At 39.9% G+C, this 14,444-nt stretch overlaps 1 protein-coding gene and 1 pseudogene across 2 annotated transcripts in view; both read left to right on the top strand.

Moving 5' to 3' along the window:
• Positions 1–13,022, top strand: part of HID1 (HID1 domain containing) — a 58,737-nt gene extending 45,715 nt beyond the window's left edge. For both annotated transcript variants that reach the window (XM_044453891.1, XM_044453890.1), the window contains 6 exons: positions 1,283–1,510; positions 2,086–2,219; positions 3,912–3,992; positions 4,880–4,971; positions 5,454–5,612; positions 10,240–13,022. In XM_044453891.1, the coding sequence (XP_044309826.1) occupies positions 1,283–1,510; positions 2,086–2,219; positions 3,912–3,992; positions 4,880–4,971; positions 5,454–5,612; positions 10,240–10,303 (758 nt within the window). In that variant the 3' untranslated portion in view covers positions 10,304–13,022. The remainder of the gene's footprint in view (positions 1–1,282; positions 1,511–2,085; positions 2,220–3,911; positions 3,993–4,879; positions 4,972–5,453; positions 5,613–10,239) is intronic.
• Positions 5,637–9,623, top strand: LOC123035553 (annotated as a pseudogene).
• Positions 13,023–14,444: the final 1,422 nt, after the last annotated feature.

Below are 14,444 nucleotides of genomic sequence, written 5' to 3'. Positions count from 1 at the left end.
AAACCCTCAAATAATCTATGATCTATTGTAGGGGCTTTTGACTCTTCAGCAATTCCTGTTGCCTGGATTCAGATAACAAAACAAACCAGGACACTTGCTACTGGGGCTTGAATATTCAGAATGGCCTCCTGCATGTGTGACAACCCACTGTCACCTATATAAGGCAGTGGGCCTTATATAGGCACTATATATGGTGGGCACTGTGGACACTATGTATGGTGGGCCACAGTGATCATGTGAATTGGCCCATTCATGTATAGTTAAATGATGGAAGTGATGATGGCTGCCAATTTGAATGGCTTTAAAGGGGATTGGATGTTAATGGAGGAAGAGGTTACTAATGGCTGCTAGTCTTCCTGGCTTTGTGCTACCTCTTACACGTTCAGGCATTGGCAAACAAAGCCTCAGACATCCAGATACCTCTGGTATAGGCAGCATGCCTGCAGACATCAGCTGCTGATGGGCTTGGGCAGGAGGAGGTGTTGCACCCATCCTGCTTGAGGGATCCTGCTGGCAGCTGATTTACCACCATGTGTATGGAGCGCTGGACTAGATGAACCTTTGGTCTGATTCAGCATGGCTTTTCTTTTGTTTATGTTAGTGTATTTTGTAGTTTTCTCATGTTCTCTTGTTCGTGCAAAACTTTTTGATTTGAGTAACTGTAGTGATCACATTATGAATTAGAAATTAAGGCTAAAAGGTAGGTGGTAGACCAAAGTTTCAGCGAGTTAATAGTCAGACCCCTCATATCTGAAGTTTGTATCTTGAACAATAGTCCCCCACTTCCTTTTGTTATATTTTTAAAGTAATTTGTTGGCAGAATCAAGCAGAGCTCTCTTTAGAAATTCCTTCTGAAATAATGCCCAAGAATCCATAGCTCTATTATGTGCAAACAGTGTCAGTTTGTTCTTCATCAGCCTGTGATCCTTGTGTGACCTGGCTGATGTAGAACTAGTTGCTGACAGAAGTAACTGCTCAAAAATTGTACTCTAGGTTGTGGGACAGCATTTATTTTTACAATTCAGATAATGGAAAAACAGGGAAAGATGTTAAGTTCCTGCCTGTGCATGAAAATCCAACTATATTTTTAAGTGTTTATGCTGTTTTTTCTGCTGGCCTGTAAAGAACACAGGTGCTCTGGAGTTTCTTACTGCCTCATGGCACAGCATCTTGTGCATTTGCAGGACTTGTTCATCCCCAAAGGAAAAAAGCAGATTTTATTTGTCTGTTGTGCTTTCTTTCTTTCCTTCCTTCTTTTGCTCCTCTTGCTGTAATTTTTTAGGCAACTCTAACTTGGTGTATGCCATTATTCGCAAGCGGAATGTGTTCCATCAGCTGGCCAATCTGCCTACTGACTTGCAGTCCATCCAGAAAGCTTTGCAGCGCAAAAAGAAAGCTCCCGAACCTATATCTCGCACCAATTCTCAAGAAGGGATATCCATGGAAGGATCGCGACCAGCTGCACCTGCTGAGCCTGGCACACTGAAGGCCAGCTTAGTAGCAACTCCAGGTCAGTCTAAACTGTTTATCAGATAGAGCCTTAAATAAGGAGTGAATACATTCAGCTCATAATGGTGGTTCTGCTGTTGATGGCTGTTCTGGATGGACAATGAGAAGGCTCTGGATTCTTTCAGGGAAAGAATCTGTGAGATAAAATGGCAAGTAACCATTGTTACATGAGTCCCTTATTTTATATTTAATTTTTCTGGTTACATTGTAGAAAGATGTACAATATTGTTCATGTTGAAGAATCTAGAATATTTTTTAAATTACCTTTGTCCAAAGTTGACAACAAGGAACTGTTACCGGTCAAGGGGACTGATCTATGTTCAATTGAATGGATACTTCTGCTGGGTATCCAGGAATAAGCAAAGTAGCTGAACAGTTTCCTAGAGCCTAAGTTGAATGTTCAGTTCCCAGGAATTCTTCCTCGGAAAGAAGTGCTTTCTGCTCTAGAAAGAATGGCAGGATAGACTGTATAGAAAGATGAACACTGGGAATTTTATATTTTGGTCTAAGTCATGTTGTTGATTCCACTTTAGGCCTTGCGCAGTTTTCTCCTAATGGTGTCTCTCAAAAATCCAGGCATTGACAAACTCACAGAGAAATCCCAAGTGTCAGAGGATGGCACAATGCGTTCCCTAGAGCCAGAGTCCTCACAGTCTTCAGCAGAAGGCAGTCCCCCAGGCATTGTCAATGATCCAGAATCTTGGAGTGGGGTAAGTAAGGCTGTATGCTAGCAGCTCAGAGGTGACTAGGGTTTGCATGTTCAGAATGCTGGTGTTGAATGATCTGAAACACTCTCTAGTGCTGTGGTGAACGTGAAGTAATTCAGAATAAGTTTGGAGGCACATGATACATGTAACCATTTAGCGTCTTGTTTATGCTGTGGCTTTCTCATCTGCAGAGAAGTCATGGAGCCTCAGACCAAAGGGCTAAACTCAACTGATTTTTCCTTATCAGTGGGGACATCTAACAAGTATGTCTTTGTGATTCATTGCTGCATAGATAGAATCAAATTATGCTGTAGTAACCTTTGAATGTGTCATCTGGTAGGTTCTCATACTCTGAAGAGGGGATAGGACATGAGTAGGGCCCAAAGCTGGTATTTTTATGGATTTATTTTTAGAAATTTTATTGTGGGGGAGAGTTGCTACTAATCTCTGAGCCTACAAACCATACAATTGCTGTAATTGTAAATAATGTATGATCATGTTATCGCTTTATAGTATCAATCAATAAATTCTGGAGGCAGTAAAGTCAGTGAACACTTAGTTCATTGTCTTATTTGCTTCCTAGATAAACAGCATTAAAACTCTGTAGATTTAGAGCTTAGTTGAATATTTCTGAAGATGAATTATATCAGTGAGGGGTTTCTGTAACTACCCATCTTACTGTGACTGGATATGGGTGCTAAATTAGTGATGTGTGAGGAATCAGACAAGGGGGTAAAAGTCCAGTGCATTTTCATTATTTTGCCTAGTCCCATTTTGCCAGTTCTGTCCTTGTGCCAACTCACTGTAGTACAAGTTGAGCCAGCTTGAAGACTTCAGGTTCTAAGAGGAAATGTGATTTTCACATTTGTCAAAAAACTGATAAGAACATTTTTTACAAATTATACTTGGGCTAATGCAATTTGTGCAAGTGGAATCCGTAAACTATATCATTATAGCGCTATTTTGACACACTGGAAGCCCCAAACTATGTAATTCTAGTGCGATTTGCACAAATTGTGCTAGAACAATGTAGTTTTCGGCATCCAAATTACACAAATCATGTGATTTGTGTTAATTGTCTTAGCATTTTTAAAGGGGTGCAAATCATGGTCTCTGTTACAGATGGATATCCATGAGAAATGTGACTCAGCCCTCTTCAGATCAGAAGCAGGCAGGAAATCCGTTGAGCTCAAAGGAGCTGGGTTTCTCACCCATGGTACATCCCTATGCTATAGTATAGCTTTGTCCTACTGAGGTGCTGTTATAGAGACTTAGTGCAAAGTTGAACAAGATATCTTCAGACCTGAGGACAAGACTTTATGGACTGACAATCTCCTAGTAGGCAATTTAATCTCATAGTAATCTGTGTAATCAATAAACAGATCTATGATAGACATATCTAGACATATCTTCTAGATTTCTTCACCTTAATCTTGCAGTGTTAATTCTAAATATGAAAAGCACCACTCCTGCTGCTGCAAGAATGAATGAATGAAAATAGTATGTTGGAAAAGAAACCTCCACACAGTTGTAATTTGGGCCTTCTTTGTATTTGTTTCCTCGTGTCTATTTTGCAATCACATACTAGTCTTTCTATCTTTTCTCTTAACCCTCAACTAAATAATATTTGAATTGGCTAGGTAGCAGTGGTGTGCAGAGGAATGAATATGCAATGTGCTTGTGTCTTCTGCTTAGGAATCCTCACAACCCAAACGGGATCGACGGCGTCTGTCCAGCATGTCCTCAACTGGGCAGTGGAATCCAACTCCTGAATGGGTGAGAAAGTCTGGGAACAGTTGCTAACTATTAATAATGTTGATATTAATAATTCTTACAATATGTGCAAAGTTCATTACGCACCTCACTTCATTGAGCAATGAAGAGAGCAATGATGTGGGAATCAAAACCCACAATGGTCCATTATGAGTGCTGAAAGATGTAACTCTTGCTCACAGTTCTTTGCTCAGTTCCCTGGGTAGCAGCACACATCTCCCTTCTGCCATGCATACTATAAAAGGAATCAGGATGTGCATCTGCTCAGAGACACAGAGAACTTTCTTGATCTGTGACTGTTTCTTGAATTCTAATTGACCCACAACAGCCCCAGTTCAGTGCCTGCTGAATTATTATTCTAAGTTATTATTTTGTCAGTCTGAGTGGCAGGATTGCGGTGTTTTAATTTGAATTGATAGGTGAATTTCTCCTTACTGTCACTTGTGCCTCTCTTTTCCCTGCAGAGGAGCACAGAGAATGCCCAAGAAAGGCTCAGATAACAGTTTTCTTTTTGAAACCTAGCTTGGGTGCTTAAGTTGAGAGAGTTCGTTCTCATATGCAAAACAGAACACAGATTCATTTCATAGACATCCTTTATCAATGAGCAATGAGCCCCGTGGCAGCAGAAGATGAATTTTCTTATAGAGCTGGAAATAATTTGTTTTGACTCGAAGAATTTGACTGTAGTTGTGTGCCCTTACCTTTATATTGAGAAGCTAGGGAAACTATCCTAGTATCTCTCATGGGATTTCTAGTAATGGTGTGATTACCCTTGTTTCATGTGCAAGGCTACCTAAATCAGAATACTTGGTATATTCTGAATGACTTTGTCTTCCCTGTCTGAATTGTTCAAAGGCACTGATTTTACCTGTTACTGTTTTCCTTTGCAGGTGGTATCTTGGAAATCAAAACTGCCCTTACAGACAATCATGCGGCTGTTACAAGTCCTTGTCCCCCAGGTAGAGAAGATTTGCATTGATAAGTAAGTGCCTTAAGTCTCCTATTTTGGGGAGGTTGTAAGGCTGAATGGATTTCCCTGTTAGGGAGCCAATTTAGGAAGCTGTACCATTTAGGAAGCTGTAAATTGACACTGATTTCCTTAACAGGCTTCTATAGTTACCATTATTGCAGGGATCAGGAATCACTCTCTGCTCATTTTTCTGAACAAGAGCCAAAGAGCCACTGTGGATTTCTTGGGAAAGTGTTGGAGCATAAATAATGCTGCATTCAGTGATAAATAGTCAAGATTGTTAAAGATTCATGCATGTTTTAAGCATCAGGATGATGTTCCTTGTGGTCTCTAGACATTCATACATGCTGTAGACTCTTACTCTCTTGTTTATACTTTATGGGAGGGATGTATGGGTATTAATAAAAGAAAATACTGGGTTTTTTGTTGCTTATTTGTGCTAGAGCAGCAGAGTCAGTTTAAGATATGAGACCTTGTGTTCCCTCTGTCTGCAGGGGCCTCACAGATGAGTCTGAGATTCTGAAATTCTTGCAGCATGGCACACTGGTGGGGCTGCTCCCCGTCCCTCATCCCATCCTGATCCGTAAATACCAGGCTAACTCTGGTACTGCTATGTGGTTTCGTACCTACATGTGGGGGGTTATCTACTTGAGGTAAGTCTGTTGACACAATTCAATTATATTTTCCTTGCCAAGCAGCACATTTGAGGAGTCAGAAGGAATGGCTGAAATCATACTTCACGCTGCAAGGATGCAGCTAATTCAGATCACATACATGCAGTTGACATATTCATGATAAGCTTCAATCCATTGGTGCTGAACTTCTCATGATAAGACTTGGTTTAAAATAATAAGAGCTCTGTTGACAGATTCTCTGTATGTAGAATATTTTATTGGTATCCAGCCTTTTTTCCTGCAAGAAGCCCAAGGTGGTTTGCATAATCCTCTTTTTCCTGTCCATCTTATCCTCACAGCAGCCTTGTAAGGTAGCTTAGAGTATGTGTCCATGACCAACCCAAGACCAACAAGTGAGCTTCATGGAGAGTGGACCCAAGAACCCAGATATCCTAAGTCCCAGTCCGATGCTTCAGCCACTATGCTGCACTGGCTCTTATCTCAGAACGTTTTACTTTAAGCAAGAAATGCACAAGGCATTGTAAAACGTTACTAGATTTGGCTTAAAACATTTGAAAACAACATTTGAAAAACTGATTATTTATATATTGGAAATAGAAAGAAGGTGGTTTTTTACCAGGTCTGTTTGAAGCATTGGATTTAAATTACCAGAAGGTAAATTTAAGTTAAACACTAGTAAAATCTTTTAAGTATACAGGAAATTCCCTAATGAATCAAGTTGCCTTATTCATTTTTCCAGCCATAATGGTATTACATTAATAATTTAATATAAATAATTCATTTCTATTAAAATATATAGGCCACCTCTCTGTCTAAAAGGTTATAGTAAAGAATAAGATTTGAAAAAATCCAATAAAATTAAATATGGAACAACTGTGAAAAAGATAATAGTCCTCCCAAACTACATGTTACTTCACATGCATGGTTCTGGCCTTGGGTGTAGCTTGTCTTCAACAAATGGCCAGTATGGGGTCCCCAATCTGAATCGAACCCTGGGTTGGGGTGGTGGTTAGGGTTTCCTAACCACCTAGTCTCCTCTGTATCTCCAGTCCTACTTGAACCCCTGCATCAATAATTTGTATTGTTATAAAATTTCCGATTGTCCTTTTTGGAACTGTTGTGGGGCTAGGGAGGATTCATGTGCACTGTCCTTCAAGCTAGAGTCCTGATTTAGATTTCAGAAAGCATGCTGGCAATTGATGTTTGGGAAAATGCTCTCAAGACCATAACTGTGTGGCTAATGTAACATGCAATTCGGCCCAAAATGGTACAGATCAACAACAAATCTAGTAAATGGGGTGGTTAAGGAGGATACAGTTTTTTCTGTTCTACATTTTCTTCTATGCATCTATATATGTTAAGAAAATAAAGGAAAAAAAGAGAAAAGACTATTAACTGTTGCTACTTACTACGTATGTGTTTACTAGTAATTTGTACATTTGTGTTACTGTAATATTATAAACTGTCTTGTGTGGACAGTTTGCCTGAAAGGCTGGTTACAGCTCTTTTATATGAATAAATAAGCACATATAAATCCTTTTGCACATGCCATCAAATTAAATCTTAGACATTTTCCCATATGTCCTTTTCTTATAAAGGAGCTTCATTAATGTGGTTTCATTTCAAGATATCCCATGCTAGCCCACCTTGTACAGAGGCTGGGTAAAGAATGAGTTTCCCACTGGAATCTTGCTTCAAGATTTCAAAGTGGTCAAGCTTTTTGGTGCATGAAATATGTTAAATACTACCTTTGGACATGTTCTCCACATTTGACCCCTTGGGATTACCTGGTTTGCTGGAGAATTCCTCTTTTCTGGAACTGGCAGCTTCCTAACCTTGTACAAAACCATTTCTTTCAACTCTGCACAGTGAAGATGAAGGTGAACCATCTTTAAAATAAAGGAGACACAGTGGGAGCTGGGACTTCAGTTGCTTTAATTTGAAAAGCAAAGCAGCTCTTCTTCAAATGAAACGCCTTCACCTCCTCCAACAAAATCTGAAGCAGAAGGCAGTCCCAAACCTAGAGGTTTGATCAAAAGACACTGGGAATGTTTTTGTCAACAAAGTAAAAAAAGGAAGATCCTCAGAGATGTGGAACAGATCAGCCAGGACAGCACCAGAGACAAAAGGAAAGTTTGATTTCACTGTGATGTCATACAACATCCTTTTTCAGGACCTTTTAGCAGACAACTCACCTGTATAAACACTGCCGGCAGCATATACTAGCTCGGAGCTATCGCTTTCCTAGCATTCTCAAGGACATCAATCAGCTGGATGCTGATATACTTTGTTTGCAAGAGGTACAGGAAGACCAGTATGGAATAGAGATCAAGCCAAGTTTGGAAGCCTTAGGTTATCATTGTGAGTGCAAGATGAGGACAGGAAGGAAGTCTGATGGCTGTGCCATGTGTGATCCAAGTTGAATCTGCTCTTGTCCAACCCAGTGGAATTCCTGTTGCAACATCCCATTTTTGGACAGGGATAATGTAGGCCTGGTCTTGCTCCTGCAGTCTCATTTTTTCCTGCAAGGCCACCACCACCATCTGTGTGTCCAGTATACATCTGTTGTACAATCCGAGATGTGGAGACATTAAACTCTCCCAGGTCACCATGATGCTGGCAGAAGTGACCAACATTGCTCTTCGGGAAGATGGGCACTGCTCTCCCCTTATCCTCTGTGGTGGTCCCTCACTTCCCACTGTACAATTTCTTAAGGGGAGGGCAGCTGAATTGCGAAGGACTGGCAATGGGAAAAGTCCCCATGGGCAATATGATACTCACTATCCCCATTTGGCCTCAAAGCCTTGGCATTTCTCAGGACTGCATGTACGAGGAACAGCAGAAGCAACTTGAAAAAGAGAGAGAAAGACAAGACACCAAAGAAGCAAGCTTGGAAAATTCAGAGGAGATGGTAATAGTTAAAAAAAGGGTTACCCGCAAATTTGCACCACAGTTTTCGGTTGTCTTTTGTCTACTTTCACTATTTGCCTGGCAGCAGCATCCCAGAAGTAACAACGTGACACTCTAGAAGTGCAATCACTGTGGATTACATCTTCTGCTCTGCAGCACAGGACATGGAGGCCAAGGAGCCAGCCTCATATTCGATGGGGGCCTGAATCATCTTGGCAGATTGGCGCTGATGAGCAAGCTCTGCAGGCAGTCAAAGGGCTTCCCAATGAAACCAACTCCTGTGACCACCTCCCTCTCCTGGCTAAGTTTAGGCTGGAAGAGTAGCATCCATAATTAGCATCCCCCACCATCCCCTAAAACAGCAACAAAGATTGCAGAGTGTGTGCCACCTCTGTGGAGTTTTCTTTGAACAAAATCTTTCGTAAATTGTCAGAGCCACTCAGAGAAAAAGCCAACAGCAGTTTTACATCAGGAGGCCTTTTTAATAATGGAAAGTGTTTGTGCTGTTTTTTTTTTTAAGAAACATAATTGCTTTTCACAAAGGTGGTATAAAATAATAAAAAAAAGGATATAGTGGTTGATGGTATCAAACATTGTTAAGAGATCCAGCAGAGTCAGACACTACACAAACTCACACCTATTCTATGCAGTTCTGCCTTCATTCAAGAACGTCTGAAGTCGAGTCACTCCTGTATGCTCTGGCATCCCATCTATAATTTGAACATTAATTACGGGCAATAATTATCTAAAATGATGAGTCTAAAGAGGGTTGTTCTTCAAGAGGCTTTTCAGTATTTCTTTCAAAATTTTTGGCATGTCATCCTGCTGCAAGGAAGCATTTATACTGCCCTCCACCCACCTAGCCAATCTATCTCTGGCTGTTTTGATCAGGGTCAAGAGTACAAGTGGACAGCCTCACACTGCCAAGAATCTCGTCCATATTTTTAGGCTGTGCAAATCTGAAAAGAGTCAAGAACAAGTAGAGCAAGCAAATCCATGGACAAGGCATCTTTAATTGAACAGTTCCTTTTGAATGCAATTATTATGTAATAATTGTGGATAATTCTTCTTTTATCTCTTGCCATCTCATGTATATTTTTCAACCCACCTCCATGCTATGGAAGATTGAGATAGGTAGATTTTCCCTTCACAAATGAAGCTTAATAGGTTCTAACCAGATAGCACAACACAGTTATCTATTCTGGATAACATAAGAATGCTTACAGTAGGTGATCCTGCAATGGTTATAATACTTTAGTACTGAGCATTGTGGACAATTCCAATGTAGGAAAGTTTCCTGGAGCTGATACATCTCTGAATACTGGTTGCTGGGGTATACAAGTAGAAGGGTGCCACTGAGGCTTTTCTACAGGCACCTGGTAGATTATTGGGCAAATAGACTAGATAGGCCTTGGCTTTGAACTAAAGCTGCTCTTCTGTTCTTCTAATTGTTCCAGTGTAGCTTGCGTGGATATGATAAAGTTCTGCTTGTAATAAAGGTCTCTGGCCTATAGATTACGAAAGTATTTGAAGGGTTTAATCAGCTTTGAGGGGGAAAACTTTGTGGGGAGGACTATAAATAGTATCAAAATAGTTTGACCTTCTGTGTCTTTGGGTTGTATCATTTACATTTTGCTTGTAAATGTATTAGAATGCTGGAAGCATTGTGACTGTCTTATGTGGAGAAACTAGGTTTATGTTACACTGAGTAAAATTAACATCTTTTTTCCTTTAGGAATGTGGATCCTCCCATCTGGTACGACACTGATGTAAAGCTGTTTGAAATTCAGCGAGTCTAGGAACAGGAAGAAAGTGGGGAACTTGCTCCTGTTTAGAGGAGCAAGGATCTTGCTGTGCGCTTCTTCATCACAGCTCTTCCTTCATCTCACTGCCTGCTGGGTGATCCAAAGGACAATCGTTTTCATTTATTGACCTGCCACTTTAAAGTTCACAGACCCTTCCTAACAATCTTTTTCCTAGCTCCCTGCTGGAAAGAAATGCAAGGAGAGGCAGCCTTGGTGATTACAATGAAACCAAACAATCTCTCATCAAGTTCTCCTTGTGCTTCTGGGTGCAATTCTGAAACTGATTAGCTAGAGAAGCAGTCTTTTCACTTCCTAGTCAGATTCAGCCTTTAAATTAAAAAGACACTGAATGTAAAGAGTTATAAACTGGACCAATGAAGGAAGTGCTACTGCAGGAGGTAGCTCTGTGGTTCTTTTCCAAAGAATGTATCCTAACACCTCTTTATGTTGTAGCCCCCCTTGCTGCTGTCTTGTTTTATTGTATCTAGAAGGGTGGGGTAGTAGCTTCACTCAATAGTGACTGTGGGCCTCTATTTATTTAAATCACTTCAGGTCAATTTTCTGGGTTTGGTTCCCTTTCCTGCCATTACAAATGTGTTTAGTTACTTCGTAGTGGTGCTGTAATGTAGCATCCACTTTTTAATTCCCTTGCCCTTTCTTGCTAGTCCTGGAGGTGCACCTTTGAAAGATGGATGTCTCTAAGAAGCACCATACATTTTAAACATCTCTGTTTATTGGAAGACTGGTTGCTGCAGAAGCTGTTGTAACATGGGATATTTTTGAAAGTGTGTGGGAAGGAATGGGCACATCTTATTTTTCAGGGGTTTAGGGGAAATCTTTGTTGCAGGCAGTAAAACTGCTGGCGTGGGATTGAATTCTTTAAGAAGCTACATAGTATGGCTTTTGTTCTAGGCTGATTGATTAAGCTGGGCTGTAATTGAGTCAGTGTTCTGAAAAATGGGAATTTCTATCCAGAAGAGTTTGAAGGAACTGGTGGTGGCTGATCAATAGCATGCATGTCTTAGGATGTGAGCGCAAGTTGTTATTCTGTTTTGTTTCTCATGATACAAGCCAGCAGCCCCTTGAAAATATGGGCCGTGAAGTGTCCAGTTCATTCACCACTTGCTTGTAAGATGTTCAGACAGACTGTGGAGGGCCATAATTTTGAATCACAGCTGTATATGGCTGTTGTTACCACAGAGGATGGCAAATGTGTTCTTCAGTAACTGACTCTTTGCCAACTTTATCTGATCCCTCACTAGAAGTTTTGAGATTTGAGAAGCCATTTTTCTGTAGTTCCTTATTTTTCCCTCCTCTTACAAAGTTTTCCTCATAGAAAACTGACTAGGTTTGCCAAATTTAGTACCAGTACAATTTGCTGATTTAGGTCAAAGATGGAATAGATATTTTAGGCGGAGATGGGTGAATCCATGGATGTCTAGATATTTTGGCTTCTAACTCTCATCAGCCTTGGCCAGCATAGCCATTAGTGAGGGATCATGGGAGATGCAGGCCAATATTCTACTATTAAACAAACTAGGGAAATGGTAGATATTATCTAGATTTAATTCTGTATAGATGGTGAAAATATAGATTAAAATGCCATTTTTTTTCTCCTTGAAATTTTCTGATTTCATTTTTATTGACCAAATGTATCAATTTATGTCACATTCCAGTGCCACTGACAGATAAGTCTATGTATTACGGGGAATGTCTTTGGTCTTTCAAATGTGATTTGGGAATGTCCTAGCAAAGGTCTGCCTGACCATACCACATTTGTACTTCACAGTAGGGAGAAGGATTTCTTTATGAAACATCTATCTGACTCTTCCCCCTCCCCACTCGCTCTGTGGCTCCTGTATCTTTATTTATGTTCATGTGTTGGTTTTTTTCTTGTGAATTTATCTTGACTTTTGCAGTCTTTGGTGTTGCAGGTCTGCTCTTTGTTCCATGAAAAATCAAAATTGCACTGTAAACTATTTGCTTTACTTATTAAGATAAAATTATCTTAAAACACTGCAACTTGCTTTATCAGAAGAGGTTTATGAGCTTGTTTGTGCTACCATTTGATTTATGATGATCTAGCATCCTTTACAACGTGTACCTTTCCATTATGGCTGCAAGGGAGCTCTTCATTTAACATGTTTAGTGGTAAATTAGAACTAGCACCTGAAAGCAAGATGATGCAGCACAGTATGGAACATTTGCACAGTAGCTTGTATTTGCTAACAGAAAGGGATGGGATGAATATGGGCTATACCTAGATGCCTTAAAGGTTTTTAGGATTAAAGTTTGTAAAATGGATGCACCTCCCCCACCCCAAAAAAAAGAATACAAGGGGATTGACATTAGATTGCTCAATATTCTGACAAGAATATAAGTTTTCTATTTAAAAATTGAGTGCTATGCTTTGGTGCTGTTCAGCCGGTGCCATGAATGTATTTTGAATTTGGTTGTGATTGGTCCAAGCCTCCATATGTATGCTTAAGCCTGCTGTCCTTCCATATACAGAATTCTTTGTTGCATGATTACTTTTCCCTGATATCTCATTTATAACTAACCTTCAGTAAGTTCTTTTGATTGGGATCCTGTGCTTCAACTTGTGAGGAATGGGGTAATAATTAACTTTTTAAGAGTGCTAATTTATCCAGCTCCTATTTCTTCTGTCAAGTCATATTGACATAAGGCTGAATAAAATTAGCTGGGATACAAAGTCCAAGCTTGAAAGAACCCTTTGTCCTGAGTTTGAGAGAACTGACAGCAGTGCTGAACAGAAGTTCCTTGAAATGAGAACCTCAAATAAGCCCCTTGTACCCTATTTTGGCTTCCCATTTTTTAAGATAAGTATTCTGAGAAGGCCCCACCTCAGACTCTAACCAAATAGCTCTTGGGAGTGATTTATTTTGCAAGAGAGCAATAAAACAAGAAGTGTTTACACTTTTATCTGTTAGCTTCCAGCAATAAGAAGGATTTAGATAGGGCTAAAAGATGAATTGATCAGAACACTGAGGCCAGCTTTGATTACATAAAGGATTAAATCACCAGCCTAAATCATGGGCTGTTACAATCTAGAGGCACCTTTCCCAACCCTTGCTTTGCTTTATCATAAACACAGGGTGCAACTGTGATGGCAAATGCAATAAATCTTGAACTTTTAGCTAGTTAAATTATCTGTTCAGAAATGCTGGAGGCTTTTCAAAGTTCATGGCAGTTCTGCCCCTGTTCTTTCCATGGAACACATGTAATGGCTTCAGTAATTCTAATCAGACTCCAGACTCTGCAGCTGTTACATGTATTCCCGATTCAGTCCATGTTATGGGGTGTTTGCAGGATAAACTATGAAATAGATTTCTACCATTGGTTTATCCTAACCCATAAAATATATAATCACAATTGGAACATTTTGCAATGCTAGAAGAGACAACTATTTCATTGTGCCCTGGTGGATCATATTAACAAGGCTGTCCAGTGGGAATGGGGAGCTGTCAAGGTATAATACCCAAAAGGTGTTTCTATTTTGGCCCTGTAGAAAAGGACTTTGCTCTTCTCTACATCATCTAAATGACTATCATTTTAAAGGTAAGTGTAAAAGGATAACACAGAACAAATCTAACTCAAATTTCCTTAAACAGCCAAAGTATTATTTTTTAAAAGTTGTGACAGATGTTCTTGCTACTTTTCTGCCCAATAACAGGTGATGTTTCAGTCTTCCTGAGGATTAGGTCTTGTGAGTGATATAACAAGTGTTTTGAGACAACTAGTACAGCAAAAATCTAGCAGATTCTCTGGAACTTCCTCATCTTGTGCCCACTTATGATACGTGTAATATAACACTTTGAATGTTCATGCTTTTTCAAAAGATATTTGAAGTTGGTCCAGTTCTCAGGCTCTTTTGGGTGACACATGCATCATTCATGGATGGTGACAATTTTGCATATTTCCAGTAAAGAATAGACTGCTTACATACAAGGATAGGTTTTTTCCCATTGTAGTAAACTATTCAAAAAGAGATAGCAAATCTCCCTTTTTAATGTGGCGCTCTGATAATAATTGTGCTCAGTGCTGCTTTAGTAACTGCGATAAGCTTCATTGTGGTTCTTAGTCTCCCATTCATACAAGAAGGTGCAGGCTTCCT

The sequence above is a fragment of the Varanus komodoensis genome, unplaced genomic scaffold (genome assembly GCF_004798865.1).
Source record: "Varanus komodoensis strain SLA01 unplaced genomic scaffold, ASM479886v1 scaffold7_1, whole genome shotgun sequence".
NCBI lineage: Eukaryota > Metazoa > Chordata > Lepidosauria > Squamata > Varanidae > Varanus > Varanus komodoensis.
This window is presented reverse-complemented; position numbering and strand designations above follow the sequence as displayed.